At 41.8% G+C, this 23,906-nt stretch overlaps 1 protein-coding gene across 1 annotated transcript in view; it reads right to left on the reverse strand.

The window, feature by feature from the left end:
- Positions 1 to 19,411: 19,411 nt before the first annotated feature.
- The window catches only part of LOC119061835 (cytochrome b5 type B), a 30,786-nt gene continuing 26,291 nt past the window's right edge, over positions 19,412 to 23,906 (reverse strand). The window contains exon 5 of the mRNA XM_037162533.2: positions 19,412 to 22,994. Within this exon, the coding sequence (XP_037018428.1) occupies positions 22,901 to 22,994 (94 nt within the window). The 3' untranslated portion in view covers positions 19,412 to 22,900. The remainder of the gene's footprint in view (positions 22,995 to 23,906) is intronic.

Here is a 23,906-nt window from a genome sequence, read left to right on the forward strand (position 1 = left end):
ATAACACATACTAAGGGTATTATTACATTGAACTTGCATTTCAGTTATATCTAAAGGCACATATGCAGCCCTGGCTGGTGTGGCTCAATGGATTGAGTGCTGGCCTGTGAACCAAAGGGTCACCAGTTTGATTCTCAGTCAGGGCACATGCCTGGGTTGCGGGCCAGGTCCCCAGTGGGAGGCGTGGGAGAAGCAACCACACATTGATGTTTCTCTCCCTCTCTTTCTCCCTCCATTCCCCTCTCTAAAAATATATAAATATTTTTAAAAATAAAGGTATACATGCATACCCATTATTGCACGGTAATGTGGGTCATAGTCAAAACAAATTTGAAAGTCTGCATTGAAACACCAGGTGACATGCAAGGCATCACTGGCAGTTGTAGGACTAGGTACTCGCTCCGAGGGTTGCTACGCGTCAGGCTCTCTGCTGAGCAACCACAATACACACACCGTCTCACTGAACCCTGCAGCCCACTGCCCTCTACACGGTGCCTCATCACCTTATGCTACAGAGGAGGAAACCCAGGCTTTGTTCTCTTCCCTGGAAGCCAGATCTATCTGATTGCAAATGTATTGTTCTCGATGCCTCGGTTTCCTCTAGATGGGCTTACAATTCCATCTGAAATGTCAAATCCTGAAGGACACAGACAATATCTGTTAGTCAGCCTCAGTTTATTTATGTGAGCGCAGCAAAAGTACGGAAAGACAAGTCGCAGTCCTCCCTCCTCGGGGCCTACAGTAGGCGTGCACACCCACCGCGTCGCTAACAGAGCCAGAGAAACACAATGTCAGGTTCCTCCCTGGAACCCTGGGTGTAACCCAGGGTGTGATGGGCTGGCTTTTCCTACGTGCAGCTGCTGGGAATGTGGCTGAGACAGTCGCGGGCAGCCAGGACAGGTGGAACCTGCAAGGCCCACTCCCTCCTGGGTTATCTGAGAGGCCTGAGACCTGCAGGAGTCCTGGGCGACACACACAGTTCTGAGGCTGCTGCAGGGACAGGCCAGGGGTCTTGCTGGAAATGGTGGAGCCCTCCTGCCAGGCAACTGCCCACAGAGCAGCAGGGGCCAAATTCATAGCACAGAATCTCTTTGTCATGAGGGCTTTCTTTACCTCCATGACACACAGGTAGCCACCATCGGCTTCGAGGTTCAAAACAAAGTCAGAACAGCTGGCGTAGATTCTACCTCTGGTTAGCCCTGATTGGTTCCACCCCAGCTGAGTTTTCTAATGAGCCTGTTTATCTCAAGACCCAAACTCCTTTGTCCATTAGATTCTCTGGGGTCATTAAATCTTCTGACCATTCAGGAATATCTTACATCATTGTTCTTGAACGTCACTGCCCTCAGCATACCACCATGGTTTGAAATAGTCAGTGGGCCCAGTAGAGACCAGTTTTTTTTTCCAAGAAGGAGCTAAAACTCTGGGAGCCCCGGGGTGATTCAGGCCTCTTCAACGTGCTCACCTGGTCTCCCCAGCCAGGGACAGTGTGGAAAGAATTGGATCAGAATTGAGTTGGGATCTCAGCTCTATCACTGGTTGACTCTGTAATCTTGGGCAATTTACCTAGCCTCTCTGAACTTCGGTTTTCTCACCTCAAAAAAAAATTTTTAAAAGGAGGGGGGCTAAGAATATTAACCCGAACCTTGTTGGGTGATTGTGGGATTAAAGATCAAGCAAGGTATGCAACTGGCACTTAACACATACCAGTAACACCCTCCCCCACCCCCACCAAGTAGATTATGGTACATCCTGCGGAGACAACAACCAAGCAACTTTCTCTGTGGAAGATTTGTACCTGTGTTATTGTTGGTTTTTTTTTCCTGGAAGGGCACAAACAGGAAAGCTGGGACTGTCAAGAACACCATAACGTTGGCCCTTCCAAAACGTAGTAAATGAAAGCTTCCACAAGGTCTTAACTGCCGGGCATTATAACATATGCACCAAATGGTCCCGGTCTTTCCATCTGTACCACCACCCAGGGGTCCCAGCCACCATCACCCGCTCACCTGGACCACTGCTCTGTCAGCAGCAGCTTCTGCTCTTGCTCCCCCAGAAAACTGTTCTCTCTACAGAGGCCAGTTCTAACCATGCAAATAAGTCAAATCCCTTCAGACCCCTGCTCTCTCAACGCTCTCCGCCTTCACCTGCAACGCCCAAGTGATCTGTCTCCTGCCTCCCCCCTCCCTGACTCTGCACCAGCCACAGGTGTTTTTCTTTTCCTTCAACAGGCCAATCTGTTCCAGCCTCAGGGCCTTTGCAGCTGTTCCCTCCACCTGGCACACTCCTGCCTCAAACGGAACCTTCCTTTTCGATGTTCGGGTTTCGGCTCCAAACACCATCGTCTCAGAGATATCTTCTCTGATCATGCCCTCAACACCTTCACCCAGTTTCATTTTCCTCCTTGCACTTGTCTCTACCTGAAATTCTCTGCTACTTTGTCTGTCTTATTCGCCATGGACTCCCCCCCCCCAGGCCCAGCCCATGCCGGGCATGTAATACATGTTTGTTAAATAAATGAACCTTTGTCCCACTTAGGCCTAGATCAATGATCTTCAGCATGGTGTCTCTTCGTTTTAGAGCTTCTAATATGTAAGTGTCTAGACAGTCCTTTTATTTTTGGCACTTTTGGCCAAGCGACTTGCTTCTGGAATTTAACAAAACCAGACGACGCCTGTCTCCCTAGTCTCTCATCCAAAGCTGTGCCACCTCTTCGAGAATCTGCTGTGACTCTCTGGCGGCCCAGCCCCTTCGTAATAATGAGGCACAGATGAGACAAAGGCTCGACAAATCCCACTGGAATATTCTGCTGCCTGAAAAACTGGAGCGCCGTTGGACTGGAGCCTCCAAGCCAGAGGTGGCCCGAATCTAGCGAGGGCCCCTGCTCTTCGGCAGGCTGGACACATGGGATTAATTCAGGCAGGAGCCAGGCAAGAAACGCTGGCCCCTGAGAAGTGCTAAAGAAAGGGAATTTTGAGATTCAGATTGAAAAGAAAGAAGGAAAGGGGAGAAAGTGGGTGGAGGGGTAGGGAGGACTCATGCTCCTAAACCCTGGGGGTCTTAACCTGCTCAGATGGGTTTTAACTGTTAACTGTGTGTGTATGTGTGTGTGTGTAGAGGTTCTATAGTTTTTATAAGAGTTGCAATAGGATTTGTGCCCCCAAAGGTTAAGAACCTCGGAGCTGAAAGGCATGCAATTAGGTTAGCGAATCATCTCCATCCTAAACATGACCTGAACTGAAACAATCACGAGAAAGGAAAAGTGCTTTGTGCTCCAAAGAAAACAAAAGCCATTTCCAACAGGAATTGGCTGTCACATTCTCTGCACTAGGAAAAAAATCAACAGAGCATCCGCCCAGCCTGCCCAGGGCCCATCCCTTAAGCCCAGGTCTCCAGGGAAGGCAGCGAGCCTTTGTTTTCCAGTCTGTGGGCAACTGGCTGGGCAGGGAGCCAGAGGGGAGAGACCTCGGTGGAAGAAAATACTCAGGTGTGCCAAGCTGTGTGGGCAACGAGCATCCGGGGGTGGGCTCTGCCTGTGGCCACAGACCCACCGGGAGAGGAGGAACGTGCTGGCCGCAGACTCAGTGCCCTCGCCTGCTTTCTTGATCTGTCACCAGCCGGGGTCGTCGGGCCTGCTTCTCCCTCTGGGGTTGCCGGGGCATCACAGTATTAGTCACGGGCCTGGGTGCTTTTCTAAGTAGATTTTGGACTCTTCCAAAATCTACTTAGATGGTTGGCAAGGCCACGTTTCTCCTTGTGGCCACCCCAGCTATCAGATGGGAGCTCCTGCCTATTTAAGGCTGTGTGTCACATCTGCTGTTCAGAAAGGACACTCCCTTCCCCTGGCCCTTCTTGCCTTTGTAAGGGGAGGACCTGGGACGTGGCAGAAGTCCCAATAAATGCTGGAAGGAGACGCATGAGCAGGCGGCAGGCCTGGAGCCAGCGGGCTGTGCCAGCACTTGGTCTAACCTCCAGGGAGGGCCCAGTCCACACACGTCCTGGCTTCCGAGAGGCAGGCCCTGGGTGTCCGCCCACAGCCATTGCCTCTCCGTGAGCCCCATGGATTCTCACTCAGCCTTGAGTTGTTATTTTTCAATGTTTGTATATGTTCTGTCTTTCCTACATCCCAGAGGGGAGTCTTGACTTCCCTCCCTCAGAGCTGATTCTCCTCCAAGCTTCCTTCCCAGCAAACAGCACCTGTATCACCTAGCAGCTCATCCTTCAGGACCCGGCTGAACGGGTACCTCCTCTTTGGAAGGATCTTCCTAGGCACCAAATCTGAACTGTTCCCTCCAGCCACCCTCACAGCAAGATGCCCTCTTCCATTTCATCCTGTTGATTTATCATGCTCCAAGATTATTTTCTTTTTCTTAGGACCTGGCTAGTGTGGCTCAGTGGATTGAGTGCTGCCCTGAGAGCTGGAAGGCCACTGGTTCCATTCCTGGTCGGGGCACATGCCTGGGCTGTGGGCCAGGTCCCCAGCTGGAGGCAGGCAGGAGGCAACCGGTCGATGGTCAATGTATTGCTTGCACATTGACGTTTCTCTCCCTCTCTCCCCGTCTTTCTAACAATAAATAAATAAAATCTTTTTTAAAAGATTATTTTATTTCCCTGTGTTTCTCTGCATAAAGTCCACAAGGATAGCTACTCTTCATTTGCAGCTCCAGAGTCACCCTCCAGCCTTCTCCCTCCTCCTCCAGGCCTGAGGAGGCTGGCACATGGGGTCTGTGTTGCCCAAGCTCTCAGAGCTGAGTAGGAGGTGGGAGAGCAGACAGTGGGTAGGGGCTTCCTCCCTGCCACCTCTAGTGCACCAGCCTCTCCTACAGCTTTTGCTGGGTCCCAGGAACTACCTTCTTCCCTCACGCTCCTAGCTCTGGTGACAGTGGCTGCCTTGTGTGGGCAGCCTGGAAGTGCCCACCATCCCCTCTCCAGGGGTCTCTTTGCCCTGCCCCCACTTCTGCAATCAGCCCCTTCACTCAGCTGCCCTCGGGAGCCCCTCTGAAATGTGCTGCTTGTGACCTGACGGTGGTTCTGACCAACTGTATGACGCGCTGACCACTGTTTCCCCAACGATGGGTTAAGAAATGGCTGGCATGTCTTAGAAGCCTAATACACATGTTTTGAATAAATGAATGAATGATAAGGATACTGTGTTTTTATTCACATCTTTATGAAGATGTATGTAATTTGTATACCATAAAATTCACCCTTCTAATGTATTACACTTCCGTGGTTTTTAGGATATTTGCAAACTTATGAGACCATCATCACTATCTAATTCCAGAATATTTTCATCACCTGTAAGAGGGAGGCAGGGAGAATGAGGAGGGCAAAGGGGATCAAATGTGTGGTAAGAGAAGGAGGCTAGACTTTAGGTGGTGAGTGCAGAATGCAATCAATCTACATATGATGTATTATATTATAAAATTGTACAGCTGAAACTTATATGATGTTAACCAATGTTACCATAACAAATTTAATTTATAAAAAGTAATCATGGATTAAGGTCATTGTATTAAAAGAAAAAAGAAATCCTGTAAAGAATATTGTTACAGATTTAATGCAATCCCCATTAAAATCCCAGTGGCATTTTTCACAGAAATAGAACAAAAAATCCTCAAATTTGCATGGAACCACAAAAGACCCCAACTATATAAAGCAATCCTGACAAAAAAAGAACAAAGCTGAAGGTATCACACTCTCTGACTTCAAATTATACTAAGAGCTACAATAATCAAAACAGTATGGTATTAGCAGAAAAACAGACACATAGACTACTAGAACAGAATTGAGAGCCCATAAAAACCACACACATATGGGCAACTAATTTTATTTATTTATTATTTTTTTAGAGAGAGAGGAAGAGAGAAAGAGAGGGAGAAAAACATCAGCGTGCAAGAGAAACATTGATCTGTTACTCCTTGCACACCCCCAAACAGAGACCTGGCCCACAACCCAGGCACGTACCCGGTCTAGGAATCGAATCAGTGACCTTTGCCTTGTGGGTTGACACCCAACCCACTGAGCAACATCAATCAGGGCTATGGGCAACTAATTTTAAACAAAGGAGACAAAAACATGCAATGGAGAAAGAAAAGCCTCTTCAATAAATGGTGCTGGGGGAATTGGAAAGTCACATGCAAAAAAAAAAAAAAAAAAATGAAGCTAGACTGCTGACACCATAGAAAAAAATAAAGTCAAAATGTATTAAAGACTTAACTATAAGACTTGAAACAATAAAACACATAGAAGAAAATATAGGTACTACACTTATGGACTTTGGTCTCAGAAGGATGTTTTAATGAATTTGACCCAAAGGCAAGAAAAGTAAAAGCAGAAATAAACAAACAGGACTACATCAAGCTAAAAACCTTCTACACAGTGAAAAAAGAAAAAAACCCATCAGCAAAACAAAGAGGCAACCAACTGAATGGGAGAAGGTGTGTGCAAATGATACTTCCAAGAAGGTGCTAATATCCAAAATACATAAAGAACTCACACAACTCAACAAAACATCCCCTAAATAATCCAGTTAGAAAATGGACAGAGGACCTGAACAAACACTTTTCCCAAGAAGACAGATAGATGGCCAACAAATACATGAAAAGATGCTCAACTTAATTGCAAGCCTTACTATAAGGGAAATTCAAATCAAAACCACGATGAGATACCTCCCACCTATTAGAATGGCTCTTATCAATAAAGCAAGTGATAGCAGGGGTCAGAGAGGACGCGGAGAAAAAGGAACCTTTATTCACAGCTGGTGTGAATGTCCATTGCTGCATCCTCCATGGAAAACAGTATGGAAGTTCCCCAAAATATGAAGACTAGAGCTCCATGTAATCCAGCAACCCCCCTTCTGGATACCTACCTGAAAAAATGAAAACTTATTCATAAGCCCCTATGTTCACTGCAGCATTATCCACAATAGTCAAGACATGGAAACCTCCTGAGGGTCCTTGGAGGGATGACTGGATAAAGAAGATGCGGTACATACGTACAATGGGATACTACTCAGCCATAAAAATGATGAAATGCTGCCTTTTGTGACAACATGGGTGAACCTTGAAAGTATCATGCTAACTGAAGTAAGTCAGATGGAAGGGCCAAGGGTCATATAATTTCACTCAGGGGTAGAACATAAAACAAAAAGCAACAAAGTAAACAAACTCATAAACACGGATAACAATGTGGTGATTAGCAAAGGGTAACAAAAGTAGGGAACACAGGGTAAAGGGGATCTAATACATAATGATGAAAGGAAGCTAGACTTTAGGTGGTGAGCACGCTACACAGCATACAGATGTTAGCTTACAAAGTTGCACACCTGGAACTTGTACAATGTCATTAACCAATGTTACCCCAATAGATTTAATTTTAAAAGGAACCCTGTACCCATTAGAGTCACTCCCAGCCTCTGACAACCACTAATCTCTACTTCCTGTGTCTATGAATTTGCCTGTTAGGGACATTTTATATGAGTGGAATTATATCAGATGTGGCTTTTTGTGTCTGGCTTCTTTCCTTTAGCAGAAGGAAAAGAAGTGTCATGTATGTATCAGTGTCTCATTCCTTTTTATGTTAAACAGCATCTCATTATTTGGACATACCACATTTTGTTTATCCATTCATCGGCTGATGGACATTTGGGCCATTTCCACCATTTGGTTACATGCACACCCAAGTTTTTGTGAGAACACGTTTCATTTCTCTTGGTTAGATACCCAGGAATGCAACTGCTGGTCACATAGTAACTGACTCTCTGAGGAAGGATGCTGTGTTTTAAATCACTGTGTGTCCCACAGTGCTACACAGTACTTGAAGATTTTTTTAATGATTCTTAGAGAGGCAGGGGGAGGAGAGAGAGAGAGAAGTCAAATTTTGGTTTCAACCATTTATGCATTCATTGGTTGCTTCTTGTATGTGCCCTGACTGGGGACTGACCCCACAATCTTGGTGTATCAGGATGACACTCCAACCAACTGAGCTACCCAGGCAGGGCTGCGCTACTTTCTTTACCATCTTCATGGAAAAGAACCCGAACTGACAAGGATGTGGGGGCAAAGGAAGTCAGATTCCTCCGGTCCAGGAGACGTTTTTGGACATGTGCACCAGGGTGTCCAAACAACGATGCTCATACTAAACTGTTGGCCAAAAACCTGAAACAACCGAATGCCTATTAACAACGGCTTGGATAAATTGTAAATAAACTGCAGCTACACGTAACATCACGGATGAACCTCACAAATACCGTATTGAAAGAAACAAGCCAAAAATAATATGAATAGTACAAGTTCATTTATAGAAAGCTCCAAAACAAGTAAAACTAAATCATGTGGTTTAGGGATGTGTATGTAAGTGGGAAAACTATTAAAAAACGATTTCAACAAAAAACGGGACGTTGGTTACCTCTGGCAGGACAGGGAGATGTGCTGGGAAGGTCACGGGCAGGTTTTCTGAGCTGAAGCCAATTTTCTAGTTCTTGTCCTGGCTGATGGATACATCAAGATGCACTTTGAATTACTTACCTAGTTATGCACTATTCCAAAAGTTGTATTTCACAATTCCAAGTATAAGCAGAACAGAACTCAGGTCTAGGTGTCAGGAGGCCTGGATTCCATATCACGTCTACCACCAAAGAGCTGTGTGACACAAGACATATTATTTAATCTGCCTCAACTTTTTATCTCGACTATGGGAATGATAATAATAACAGTCACTTATTCCAGGTTTGCTATTCCGAGGCACCATGCTACATGCTTTTACATATAGATGAGTTGTTATTGTATGTCCCTTGGGCATGAGAAACACATACCTGAAACCAGCTTCAGCAAAAAGTATTACAAGGACACAGAATGGCCTACAGACCCAAAGGGTGCAGCTGGGGAACCGACTCCGGGAACTCTGACTCCCTGCTTCTCCTTCCCTACTGCTGTGTTCTTTCCTTTTCCCGTGAGCCGGGCATCTTGCCAACACCGTCCACCACAACTCTCGGGTTTGCATCTTCTCCATTCAAGACACCAGCCTGACTGAGCCTGGAATTTCTGAACACAAATTAGAAAGTTCCCTGGGGAAAGAATTCTTTCTGCTTTAGTTAGGATCCAGTGTCCACCCCTGATCCACTCAACTGTGGCAAAGGGACAGATCACACCATGCACAATGCCTGCAGGGACAAATTGCACGACACTGAATGGGAGCCGTGGGTGCTTGGCAGTCAACCCCTGGAAATCTGGCTCTGGGGACACGTCCAGTCCTAAGAGGGCAGCTCCCAGAACAGAGCAGAACAGACAGCCCAATGCCAACTGTTATTTAATCTGTTCTCTGTAATAACCCGACGAGGTGATGTCGATATCCCTATTTTACAGATGAAGAGACTGAGAATCAGACAGAGCCCAGAGATTCTCAAAAGTGGCACCATTGCCATTTTGGGCTGAGTATTTCTCTGTGTGTCGGGGTGGGGAGCTTCCTGTGCATTGGAGGATGTTTAGCGGCATCCCTGGCCTCTACCCACTGGCCACTAATGGCCCTACTCCCGCTGTGGCAATCAAAAATGCCTCCCCACATTGTGAAATGTCCCAACGCAGGCTAAATGACACAACACCAGTAAGACAGCCAGTATCCAAACCCAGGTCTGACCCTAAAACCTGTTCTCTTAGTCACTGTGTCTCGTGATCATATCTAACTTGCCGACTTCACAAGGTTGTAAGGAGCATATAATTAATGTGAAAGCACCTCGAGGAGGTAGGTAAACTATGTCTCCACATTCATCTTAGGAGCTCCCAGTTCTGTGGGTCGATGTGACCACTCAGACAGGACAGGGCTCTACATCCCTAAGGAATTTTAATCGCATGGGTCTGACCACCAAGTAACCACGTTACCCATTTACTTTCATGATGTGATTCCTCTCCAAATCCTCTCCCTTATGAAGACTGATTATTTCTAAGGTCTTGCTGCCACATGTTCAATTCCACTCTCCAACCAATGGTAACTCCTTAGCAGGTTTTCCTCTAAGGGAGCCAAGTCTTTCTCCTGGTACTTTGGTCCCCAAAGCTCATATATTATTCTTCCACAAACGACTGATAAAACATGTTATGACTCTTCCTCCATGAACTAGAAGTCTCAGTAACTGAGGCTGTATCAGGTTCATGGTTACATTCTTCCAAACCCAGTGGTTCTCTTGGAGTGGACCCTCACATCATGAGTAAAATGAATCTCTCAAAATGTTGCTTGACAAAGCCCTACCTGGACAGACTTTTGTTATTTTTTGTTCTAATTCTTAATATTTATTGTGACTGAATTCTAAAAATGATGAAGTCCTTCATGTGCAAGGCTTGGAAGCCCTCCCAGTCAAACTGTATAAGAAAACATTTTGGCTGAGATTAGAGAGGGTTGGCCCTACACCAGTAACAGGAGGACTTTACAATGAACTTCTGGAGAAGTTCAGAAAAGAAAAGAAAGCTAAAGAAAGCACACACTTAACAGCTTAAAATTTGGCTAAAAGAAAAGAAAGCTAAAAGAAAGCACACACTTAACAGCTTAAAATTTGGCTGCCTAATAAATGAACATGATATGCCATTCATATCCTTACAGTCGAGATATAAACAGCTTGTTTGGAAGCCTAGTTACAATATATTTTTAAATAAACTTTTTTTCTATTGAAGTATAACTTACGTGCAGAAAGGTACATAAATCATAAGTATACAGCTCATTGAATTTCTCCCAAAGGAAACACACCCATCTGACCACCACCCAGGTCTAGAAATTACTAGCATTCCAGAAGCCCCTCTCAGGCCCCCTCCCAGCCACTATCCCCACCCTCTCCCTTATTGTAACCATTAGAATTTTAATCTTATGACCTCCCTATTTTTTAATGTATCTGATGGTTCAGATAAACATCTCTGGAGGCCAGAGTTAATCAGAAGCTGGTAGGATTGTTTTCCCATGAGTCATTTCTCTTTAGAATAGCTTATCAGTGAGGATGCTTCCAGCTGCAAGTAATAGACGCCCCAATCAGATGGCTTAAACAATAAGAAAATTTATCACCTCCACAAAAAGGAAGCCCTGCTGTTCAGTGTGCTTCAACAAAGTCCCCTGTCTTTCATCTCTCCAGTCAGCCATCATGGTGTTGGCTTCACTGTGAGGCTAGTGGTCACAGCAGTTCTTCTGTGACTCTCTTTGGAGGACAATTGTCTTCCAGAAGTCCCATCCCACTGGTGAGAATCGGGTCACTTGTGCAACCAGTCAGTCCAGGGGGATGGGATCGCCCCAACTGTCTTAGACTTACCAACTAGGGGTGGGGTGGGTGTTGATAAGTCCATTCCAGTGCTCCCTATAGAGAATCATGTAATAAAAATGGAAACCGTCTAGCTCAATTCATTTATAAAAATGCTTGATATTGCTTAATGGTAACAAGGGTTACAAAGAGTGGAGATTTGTGGCTGAACATACTGCTGGGGATTCAAGGTTAGAGGTAAGTAACTCCGTGAGGAAAGAATAAATGAAGCGTGACAAAATAAACACAGCAGGTTCTGCCCTCTCTCTCCTCTGAGCGTCAATGATCCAATGATCCTTCCTCTTCAAACTGCCTGTTTGGGCGCTGAGTCAAAAGAATTTTTTTAGTTATTGGGATAGCATTTGTTGCCAGTTATGTTGAGCACGAGACACCATGTCTCCGTATACACTCAGGACAAATCCTGCCCTTTTACAAGTCACACGGTGGCAGGCAGCACACGTGGGGCTCGCCATTGATATGCTGCGCGGTGTGCGCATGCGTCCCAGCTCCCCAGCCCTCTCCACTTCCTTCGGTCACCTTGATAACCCCCAACAGCCTCTCAGTCCCCCTGGATGTTTAAATATTCTCCATATTGAAATCCAAATGTTAAAGCAATATTATAAAGGAGAACCATGTATATACACATATGTATTAATATTTATTTGCTTAAGGTGGTTGGGAAGGTAACATGTTTACATCTCTTATCAATGTGATAGTCACAGATTACTCACCTGTTGGAGAAATCTACCATCAGAGAGTATCTGGGAAGGTAAGGTACACTCATCAGTGACAAACAATGATATGTTAGATATAATAGTGGTATTTCTGTGTTAAATGATAAAATGTATATATATGTCTGTAAATGTTAGGACAAATAGTAGACAGGTTTGTAAAGATAAGGTATTACATGGTATATGTATATAAAGTTTACATATATATGTATATCACTAGCTTTGTATTTTGTAAAAAAAAAAAAAAAGGCTTTAAATAATTATCCAGTATGGGTAAATACATAACTAATGCTATTCTCAGCATCAAGATAACTTACAAGAGCAATTCCAATCGAAGAGTAAGAAATTCAGCATATCCTTCAGAAAAATATTTACCACAAAGCTAGTATCTCTGAAATTTTTTTCTCATGACTGTTTCCAATTTTAATTGCTATTATATTTATGAGGCAACTATCAGCACAAATATTACATTTAATATGTATGGTTCTAATATGAGAAAGTACATAACCCACTTGATCTCTGTAAGCCCAAACCCCTCAACTTTCAAAAAATATATTTATTCTATTTAACTGAAATGAAAATATCCTGTGATCATCATTTTAGTTGCAGTTTTGATATCCAACAGCCATCTAATATCTTCTGGACACTTGAATGTTTGTTCTTGTTCAAATTACAGTTCTTTCTCAAGAATAACATATAAGGGGTATATATATATATTACTATTCATTGTCAACTTGAGAATGTATCTTTTCTTTATGATCCAACACTACCCCACTCTGGTTTTTGGTATAGGTTAGGCCTTTTTGAAAGAAGTTGGATGTTTCACAGCACCAAGACCCAGTCCAGTGAAGGACCTAATAAGTACTCTAAATGTTACAAAGAAGCTTCTGTCAGTTTGCTCCATCAAGGTAAGCTCAAGGTCGTAGAGATTTTCAGAGGAATGCCCTTTTCCTGCCATACCAGCAGAGGGCACATTTTCCAATTCATTGTAACAATCCAACCTATAAAATTCTATAGGTAGCATTGGGTCCTATCATAGAAGAAACTGAAAACTAGGCAATTCTTGAATAAAGAGTGTGTTTAAGAAAGAACAGCTTGGAAGAAAGCAGCATAGGAAATACGGGAAATAACTGGGTGCATCCACCTTTTAAAAATCTCATTTAGAAAAAGCCCAAACCTTTGAATAGACCTAAGTAAGGATTCTTAGTTCACGTGAACAGATTTTTTAAGTATCCTGAATTCTAGGTTCAAGACATTTTCCTGTAGAAGGCATTGTTGTACTGAGTTCTTGTTTACAGCATTGCTGTTGAGAAGTTTTGATATGTTTCCTAATTCTTTGTAAATGAACTATTTTTTTCTTCTCTTTCGGAAGCTTTAGGACAGCGGTTCTCAACCTTCGCCATACAATCAGATTCCCCTGAACACAGAGATTTTCTTTCAATTGATCTGTGCCAGGGGAAAATATTGGTATTTTTAATGTTCCAAGGTAATTTCAAGGCGATCCAAAGTGTGTCCATGGTTGGTTTTGGATTTTCGTCTCAGCCCTTGGGCTCTGAAATTCCACAATGATAGGCTTTGGTGTAAGTCAAAAATGAAAATAAATTTTCATTATTGTGCTGAGCACACAGAGATCCTTTCAACCTCAAAAATCGTAATAATTGGTTCTGGGATGTTTTCTTGTATTATTTCTGTAATTATTTCTTCATTTTCACTTCTAGATCTCCTATTAATTGAAATTGGCACCTCCTAATAGGAACCTCTAATTTTCCATCCTTTCCCTTTTTTTCTTTCTGGGAGGTTTCTTCATTTTCACTTTCCATACCTTTTCTTGCTTTCATTTTCATTTCTGCTTTTATTTTTAAAATCTATTATTTTGAGGTAATTTTAGGCGTACAAAGACCTGCAAAGATAGAGTTCCCATGTATTCTTCATCCAATTTCCCCTAACGTTGATATATTACTTAACCAAAGTACAACTGTCAAAACTAAGAAATTAACATGGCAACAATGCTACTAACTACAGAGTTTATTTGGCTATCACCAGTTTTTCAACTAATGTCCTTTTTCAGTTCCAACATCCAATCCAGGACCCTATAGTGCATTTAGTTGCCATGTCTCCTTAGTCTCCTTCCTCCTGTGACAATTCTTTAGTCTGTGACCTGGCACCTTTGAATATGGATCAGTGATTTTGTGGAATGCCCACCAGTTTGGGCCTCTGATATTTTCTCATGACTAGATTGAAGCTATGAATGATGTATCCTCAATGCATCAAGGGTACATGATATTGACATGTTAAGACTAGTGACGTTACACTTGATCACGTGGCTAAGGGGATGTTTGCCAGCTTTCTTCATTATAAAATTACTGCTTTCCTCTTTGTAATTAGCAAATGCTTTAGGGGAGATATTTTGAGGCTATGTAAACATCCTATTTCTTAAGCGTTTTGCCCACTAATTTTAGCATTCATTGGTAGCCTCAAATTTGTAGTATCTAGAATCTTTTATTCTCTAAGTGTTTCTTTTTAAATACTATCTTCATTGTATTCATGGATACAGTTATCATCTCTCAGAAGTTATCAGGGGTTTTGGTTTGGTTTTGTTTTTCATTTCTTCTACATTGTCTTCCTCTGACTTCTTTTTTCCTGTTTGTTTTGGTCACTATCTTTCATGTGAAGGCTTTTCAGAAAATGGTCACTAGTCCTAGTTCACTAAAAGCCATTTTGGATGCTTTGCATCTGCATAGCTTGTTGAAGGACTTCACTGCAGGGTGACCATGTGGAAGCTGTCAAATGTCAGTATCTGCAGATCTTTCTCTTAGGCTGGTGACTTTCCCCAGAGAGGAATCTTCCTATTCCCTGCTTGGGGCTATAATCTTGGCTGTTGGGGTTCTGGGGTAGGAATGGGAGGGTGTCAGCAATTACTATAAATTTCCACTTAATCCCCACGCTCAGCTCCATACCCACCACTGCCTTCAGTTTTGCCTGGTCATCTCAAGTGAAGATCCTCTCAGATGTAGCTTTTCCCAGGACTAAAGCTCTAATTTCTGTCAGAGCCGGAGAGGGGCAGCTGCATAGCTGTGCAGGCTCAGGTTAGCAATGGAGGTGGGCTGAATGTGGGGAGGCGAGTTTGACTTGTTTCAGAGGCTGCTATCTAATCTCTACCCTAAGAGGGATCTGTGGTATGTCCTCTTTCTTGTTAGCCTTTCCTCCTGTAGGCATTTACATTTTATATACTCTTCTATGTTTACTGGCTTTAAATCTTCCAAAAATTTGAGATCTTTCAAGAACTGGGGTGTACTCCCTCTCATGTGTTTTTGTCTTTTTATCTTTGTTTATTCTTTACTCTCATCATTTGTGTGGCTTTTGGAAGGGAGCAGAGATAAACAAGTTTGTTCACACTGCTACGTTCAAGCAGAACACCTGTACTGTTATTTTTAGGAGAGTAAAAAAATTTAAATGCTAATCAAGTATGAAATTCTATGAGCCAATATCTTATGCAGAATTCCAAATAATCTGTGCAGATACTCCACCCTCGAGGATGTCGAGCTGGGCTGCCTGTATTGACTTCCTTCCAATTTAGAACAGTATGGAAAGTTCCTTTGGAAGGATAACTTTCTAGTAGAGAAGCCTAATAAACACTACCTCAGCCCAGTTATCAAGGTCAACATCAATGGTCATAAAGCATACTGACAGCACATGCTGGTGGTATGTGATAAAAATGGCATTTTGTCTTGTGTAACCTCCCTCCTCCCCCAAACCTGTAACTCAGTCTGATTATAAGAAAACCACCAATAATCCCAGTAGAGGGCATCCTACTATGTACCTGACCAACACTCCTCAACACTGTACGGGCCATCAAAAACGAAAGCCCAGAAAACAGTCACAGTCAAGAGGAGCCTCAGAAAACACGACTAAATGTAACAGGAAAAGAAAAAAAGACATTAGGTAAAAACTGAGGAAATAGAAATCACGTACGAACTTAATTTTTTTGGACTCGAATAATGCGTTGATATTGGTTCATTAACGGTGACGGGTACCAACACTAAGATGTTAACGGGGAAACAGGCTGCTAAGTTTATAGAAATTCTGGACTGTCTTCACAACTTTTCTGTAAATTTAAAACCGTTCTGAAAAATAATTTTAAATATTTTTATGAAACCCATGAATGCTGGCAACTGAATCTATTTACAGAGAAAACAGGATGGGTTTGTAGGTATGAAGGAGTGAATGGAGTTTTTGGGTGCTAGCGATGTGGGTAACATTGGGATTCATCTCAAACTCTACTTGGGAGTCCTAGATGGTAGTTATTCAACAGATCCAGCTCTGGTTCAGACGGAGCTTTGAACCATCCCGAATCACTCAGCCCTCCCCATGGCCCCACATAATGCCACCCTGAAAGATACAGAGGACCCTTCCTTCAGAGGGCATATAATCCATTAATGAAGACATTTAAATAAAACACACAAAAATTTGTGACTATAGCATCTGCCTTGGGTTTAAACCTTTAAACTGGTGCTGTGTCTTATTCTGTAACAATAACTAATCCGAGTGTCTATCTTTTTTCAGGTGAGGAATATTTCTCCTTTCCAAAGACACCTAGACTTGACAAAATAGAAACGAGTCCCTGCGTAGGCAAACTTGGAGCAGCGGAACCCATACAAAGACATTACCAAGGCAGGCACTGTCAGGTCAGATAAATTGCAGAGGCCACAGTCATCAAAATATGTCTCAGACCCTCGGTTTGAATTGCTTTACACAAAAAGCAGAATGACTCACACATGAAAGGTCCAGACTCAGAATTTAGCCTTAAATGAAGGTCAATAGCAATGTTCAAATGGAACTGCACTAGTTTATATCAATGGTCCAAATTATAAACAAATCAGGCTTATTTCTTCCACATGTTCTCTAAGAGACTATCAGGTGCATTTTTGTACCATAATGCTTAAAAATGAAGAGGGGCATAGCTGAGGTGCTCCCTTGTCGTTTATTAAAACATAAGGCCAAGTAGTTCAAGGTAAAACATAAAACAAAGGGGACAACACAGGTTAGGATGGGAGGTAAGGGAAAGAATCCAAAACATTTTTAAAAGCATGCAGAGGAAAAGGTCAGATTGGGAGTCTTGGAAAGCTCGGTTTCCTGTGCTGCTCACGGGGTAGCTTCTCCCAACTTCTGTATCTGCTTCTGATTAGATTTCTTGGGTAATTAAATCAAAGTGGGCAGATTTAAGAGACTTGCTTCTATTCTGGACATCATCCTATTGTTCTGTAAGGTAATGCCACACCCAGTTCTGAAAAACTTAGATGAGGAAACTAGAAAAAAAAAAATCCCCAAAGTAAGCTTTTTGAAGGAAAAATGGAATTCAAGCACCTGGGTTGTTTTTTTTCTCTCTCTCTTTCATTTGCCAAGTCCATGTGGTTCTGAAGTTAACATTGTTTCAGTCACAGAGATTAGGAGCAGGAGGAAACAATAGGAAACTGCTTTGAGACTGGCACTGAGGGATCAAAAATGCCATTTGCCACACTGGTAACAAATGGCATTTGTATTTTCATTATGTTATGTTTTCTCCAATGAACCTGAATCATCTTTTCGTGATACATTATAACAATTTTGAAAGCCAGAAATGACAAGTTTCCAAATTTCATGCCATGTGCTCAGAGTAGATTTCCATTTCTCAGATTTTCACATGATTCAGAGATTGGTCCAGAAGAGCCCAAGGTCAAGCGAACCAAGTAACAATTACTTCTCATTAAAGACAACATACATATTTGGGTTCGGGTTAAATCTTAATCCAGGATCCCAGGACGGGTGATGGGGCGAGTGAAGTTATGCACAGACTTCTCACCTGTGCTGCTTAATGATTTCCTCAACAGTCCTCAACTCATCCCACAGAGGAGACCTTTCATCAGGTGGCTTCTAATAACAGGGTTCAAATCTAAATTCTCATTCACGGGTTTCAGGAAGCTTTTGCATGGGATGTGAGGGCCGTTTTACGTAAGTTGTTTCTACTGAATCGATGGGATTCTCTTCGACAACCAAGACCTCTAAGATACTATTTTTTGGTTATTTACTATTTAAGAAAATAGTTACCTTATTGGTTCCATTTTATTAATCACACACAGGAACATCAATATGGGAACCATTAGACGACCTACTGGACATATTTATTCGGGCACAGCTTAACCTTAGTTTTTATCTGGAACCACCAACAGTAGAAGTTGAGTTTTGGGGCTAGACTTGAGTTTAAACTGTAGCTCTCCTGTTAGCCATGGGGCCTTGGGCAAGTCAAGTAAAATTTCAATTACCCCTCTTCCCCATCTACCATGTAAGGATACTATAGTGGAAGAAGCAGAAATGTTTGTAAACTATCGAAGACACTGCATGACCCATAGTAGGTGTCATAAAAATGATAGTATTACAACTGCATCCTCATGTTTCATCTGAAAGCAACTCACCTCTCCATAATGCTTCATAAAAGAATTAAGTTTTTAAAATGCTGGGGAATATATATATATAATTTTAAGCTGAGTGAGCCTTGAAATACATAGTATAGATTTCCATTTAGCTAATTAAAGTTAGGTTAGCAATGTTACCTGCAATTACCAAAAAGTTAGTACATTGCGGTATTTTTCACCTTTAAATTTATATAATTGGAATCACACTCCTCCACCTCAGGTTTTCAGTAATCAGCTGGGATTTGTCAAGCACCTGCCGAATACTCAGGATCAGGAAGAGTGCAGAGACATGAATTATTACAGCTGAAGATCACACATTAGATTCAAATGCTGGTAACACGAATGGACTATCCTTTCCTGTTAGTAATCTTCAATTCATGTGATAGTGACATAATGAGGCCCTCATGAACCATGCCTCATTAGCAATGTTAGAAGGCTATCAGGAGGTTTTAAATATAATGAGAAAGATGGTTTATTTCCCTTGTTTTATTAACACAATCACTAGAACTTCAATCTGAGTGCTTAATTTTCCCTAACAGTTTAGCTATTTCCAAGAAAAACAACCATGTGAAGACTGGCATTGCAGATAACAAAATATTATTACCTTGTACTGGCTTCTCTTTAGCAGATGATTTCAGTAAAACAGAACTCCCGACATGTCTACCCGGTGACCACTTCATACCCATCAATACAGCAAAAGTCTTGGTTTTTACCTCTCGTGATTATCAAATGAGCAACTCACTTCAAAGGAAGAGCTGCAGCAAGAATCCTGAACCGCAGAACTCCCCACCACGTTACAGTAGACACAGCATCAGCAAAGATACAGGTGACTTTCATCCTCCTCAAATTCTTTTCTTCCAAGACACCTAAAGATTACAAAATCAACACTTCTACTTTTAAAAAAAAAGTTTGTCATGGGGTGGTTTTTTTTTTAAATAACTGTAGTCAGGGCAAGAAAATGAAAACAATATCTTTATTGTGAGTGGCTCTAACAAACATTCACTGTGTGCACATTCCAGCAGAAAGAGACAAAGATCTTTGTTCAAAATATGTTGAAATAAAATAGGTAAACAAACTGCATTATTGAATACACAAAAGGAATGTTAATATTACTTGTTCACAGTGGAGGATGAAGTAAAAAGAAAGTCAAATAATCACAATAATGTTTTGTCAAAATAGCGAATGTAGAATATAGATGCAGGCAAAGAGAAGCTCCTAAAACTCATGAGGAAGAGGCTACATGTAGGGTGGGTAACAAGTTCAGCTCCGCTTCTTGGAACCTTCCTCTGAGATCACCCCATAAATTCCCCACTGGGTTCTTTCAGAACACAACAGCCCAATGTGACCAAACTCCCCATTACTTTTGTGATATTTAACAACCAAATAAAATAGTTTAAAAAGAATCAATTTCTTGTTGAGACAAGACATATCTAAATCCATTTCTCCTGGGGAAGGACATAATAAACATTAACATTTTGCATTTTAATTTCCTAAAATGGAATGTAACCAGATAGCTATCACTTGAGATTACAAGCACGAGATACCATGGGTAATGATACACCTGGCCTATAAAAAGCATTTTTCATGGCTCCACATGGGAACTAAATGAGTATAAGCTCAACAATGCTCTCATTTCACAACATATGCATTTATGACAACTACGCAGAGAACTTTATAGAGCCAAATTATATGTTCTAATGGGTTTTTGTTTCTGTTTAAGCAGTCACATAAGGACTAAACACAGTATTTTTTTTTGTCTTTACAAATGTAGAAGTTATTTGGAAACAAAACCAATTCTTAAAAGCACAGCAGGCCAAGAAATTTTGGAGACCGGTACAACCTATTTTGGTGGCACAAATTCCCCCTCATCTTCCTTTGAGATCCCCAGCCATCATGTGCACAGCAGGGTGTGCAGCAGCTGCTAATCATCCTTGGGAACGAACAACCAAACACCCCAGAGAGCGGTTCTGGGGCCCGGTCACCCAGCAGGGGCAGGCCCCACTTGCTCCAGAAGGGTTTTCACGATCTACCAATATAGAGACTGTTTTGAGAATTCAAGTCTACTTCTTAAAACAGAAGTCCTTTTTGATGGATTTGGCTAACACGCTGTATTACTTTATTGTTTAGAAAAACCTCTTCAAATTTTCACACAAGCTCTACCTTTCACCTGGTTGTTTGTGTAGGCAGCGGAATAATAGCAAACAGACCCAGAAGTTGTTTTCATAATATAAAGTGACATCACATTAGCAGATCAAAAGAAGCCCTGGGTATTGGATGAATTTCATGGATGGTAGAGACAAAGTCTGAAAATCTTTTCCTCTGGCTCTGAGTAAAAACAAGTCCAGATATAAACAGGAAAAGACAACCAATATGAAATAGAAAAACATGCCATTTGCATTGGTGTTTACACTAAAAAAATATTAAAAACACCAGTTTTACTTAAGACTATCGTTCTTTAATGTTTCTTATAAGCCAGATGTTTTTCATTCAATTTTGGAGACTGCCAATACACTTGTGATCGATCCAAGTTATCTTCCGGCTTAGTCTTAGCTTGAATGTTCTCTTTCCAGCTCCTCAATGCTCCTTTGTTCTTTACTTCTGCTCAGCATGGTCCCATGCAATCGTGCAACTCACAGCACAGCAATTACATACAAACTCTTACTCAAGGCATCTCTTCCTTGCCTTCAAATAAAGGAGCATCGGCAGTCATGCCAATTTTGCTACACAACCAAAGATTGTTGTTTTCAATAAACTGTCTTACTGTGCCACCTTATAATATATACGAAAACATTTTCTAATGATAAAAGTTTGACTAGACCATATCCCTGATAATAAAAGTCAGCCAGAAATCCTTCGAAATCACTCCATAGTATCATATCCAAGTGTGCAAAAATGGGTCATATTTTGATGAATTCTGAGTTCACTAACTGCAAAATCACAGGATATAAGACCTGGGTTGAACTTTTTCTTAAACAGTTTGCATGGGCAGACACTGGTGTGCCGGGCAGTTTCCTGTCTTGTCAAGTCCCTGGCAAGCAGAAAGCAGGAGGAGAGACCAAGTGCCCATGGTCCTTCTGGAGCCACACTGCTCCCTGCTGCATATGACAATGGCTCAGAGGCAGACTGGTAACCCTCAGAGGACAAGGAGAAAAACCACCCCAACCAGTGGCAGGCAGAAAACAGGTAGTGGACTGTCTCCTCAGGTGCTTCCGCAGGGAAAAAAAATAAAGGTGAATATGCCAAAGAAATTCCTGAACCAAGAAGAAACAGCAACATAATTCTAAGTAGTAATCTACTCTTCAATGAAACACTCTTCCAAGGAAAAAAAAAAAACTACAAGATTTTTATTCTCAAGAGAAAAATAACACAACCACAAACTAGAACCTTGGGGGTAAAAAACAGATGAAATGAAAAACATTCTCTTGCCACCACCCCCCATTTCAAGTTACTGGATAAACAGAAGATCAAATATTATATCTCTGATCATTTTGGAGTCTTACTCTCATGAAAACAGGGAATAAAAAATTGCTAACCAATAAGCAAAAAAAGCAGCAAAAATCCCTGGTTAAGCTCTACAGACATAATTACAAGTTTATATTTTACTGAGAAAGATGGTTGAGAGAAAGGAAAACTAAGAAAAAAAGATGGCTAGGAACTGGTGCCAAACCAAAGTAAAGGACGAAGTCTTTGGTGCTTTTTCCAGGCTCCTGCACTAGCAGTGTTTCTCAATATTTTTCCAAAGAAAGACGGCTATGAACTCTCCCTATCCCTCTGTTCACGGCTCCCCTTCCCTGTGTGTCTCTGTTCTGAGAAATGAAAGGAAAGCACAGTTCTGTCCAGCACCACACAGTGGACTAAGGGGTGGCAAGAGCCACCCGCTGCACTAGCTGGGGAGGGGGGAGACGATCACATGGCTCTTTCTAGTTTTAACAACTATAAACGAGGAACAAGATCATTTGGCAGTTGTGTTTTAAGTTGCAAGTGTACAACTTACTCCATGAATTAAACCCCTTATGGCAGATAAAATTAAGTCAGAATTTTAAAATAATAATAATATCTACTTAAAAGAAAAGTGGAAAAAGAAAATCTTCGAAACCAGAGTGTGCTGCTGCTGTTGGTAAAAAATGCACCTCATGTGCATTTTTACCAAAGGGCAACGTCACTAGGATTGCAGCTATTAACAGAAAACTTTGTAATATAAAGGTGCTCGTGGAAACCAGTGAATTGGTAAGGACACAGAACAGGGAGCAGGTGCTTTGGAAATAAGGCTCTGAGAAAGGAGGACACTGTTCCCAGGCCTGAGGTGGATGTGTGGCTAACCGTCTGGGCTCCAAGGGGGAAGAATACAACTGGCAGGATCTGGGAACAGGGCATCACTGCAGCCTCCAATCAAGTCTCTAGTTTTCAATCCCAAGTGGGTACGCTTTCCAGACGTCAACAAGGCCTCCTCAGGAGGATTTGCTCTCCGGCGTGTAGTAGTAACGGTACAGGAAACCTAGGAGAATAGCGCCTATGATGGGGAAAATCCAGTATGCCCAGCAACTAAAAGTGGGGAAAAAAGCAATAAAGTCATGAACATCTTATACCACACGTTCTCTATCTTCCAACATACACATTTTCAGATTTTTGTGAGCAAAGAGTTTTCATTTACTTTGGGAATTTTAACTGCTTCTATCACACACTAGTTAGAAAAGAACAAATATTTAGATTGGAATGACAATGATAAACGATGATTTTAAAAAGATTAAAAACAATGTATAGTATGCTACCAAAAAAAGATACATATACACACCTTCAAATGTGTTTTCGCAAAGTTATACAGTGGTTCTTTCTGGGTTATGGGATTATGGGTAGTTTAGATTTTTCTTTGTGCTTCTCCCCATATTCTATAATTAACATTTTTAAACAGAAAAAAGCCACCATTTTATTTATTTATTTATTTGAAGTATTAACTTCTAATATAACTATCACCAATAACTGTCTCAAAAGTATTTTTTAATTTAATCCTCACAACAACTCTATGAAATAGGTTCTATTATTATTCTCATTTTTAACACAGGAAATACAAGCTTAGCTAGCACCAAAAACCACAAAGCAAAATTAGTCAAGCAGTGGATTCCAAATCCATCCACTTCATCTCTAGTTAATTTGGGCACTAATATTAGTAGACACACACACGTGCACACACACAGAACGATGTTGACAGCTTCGATAAAGTGAGATAAATGGCAGTTGGCTTAAAAAGTCCTGTAAAAAATTTTCCTTACACGTTTCAGAACAGTCATCATTCTCCTTACAGTAATTCTACTTCTCTGATAGAGCTTATTAGCGCTGCTAGTTTGAAGGAGTAATTCCATGATCCAAATGACCTGGCTGCCACTCTACTTAAGATGTATGCAGTTTTGGTATTAAAAGGTTTTGAAGCCAAGAAAACCAGATTCAATAATCAACATT

Source organism: Artibeus jamaicensis, unplaced genomic scaffold, assembly GCF_021234435.1.
Source record: "Artibeus jamaicensis isolate MK-2021 breed Jamaican fruit bat unplaced genomic scaffold, CSHL_Jam_final contig_464, whole genome shotgun sequence".
Classification (NCBI taxonomy): Eukaryota; Metazoa; Chordata; class Mammalia; order Chiroptera; family Phyllostomidae; genus Artibeus; species Artibeus jamaicensis.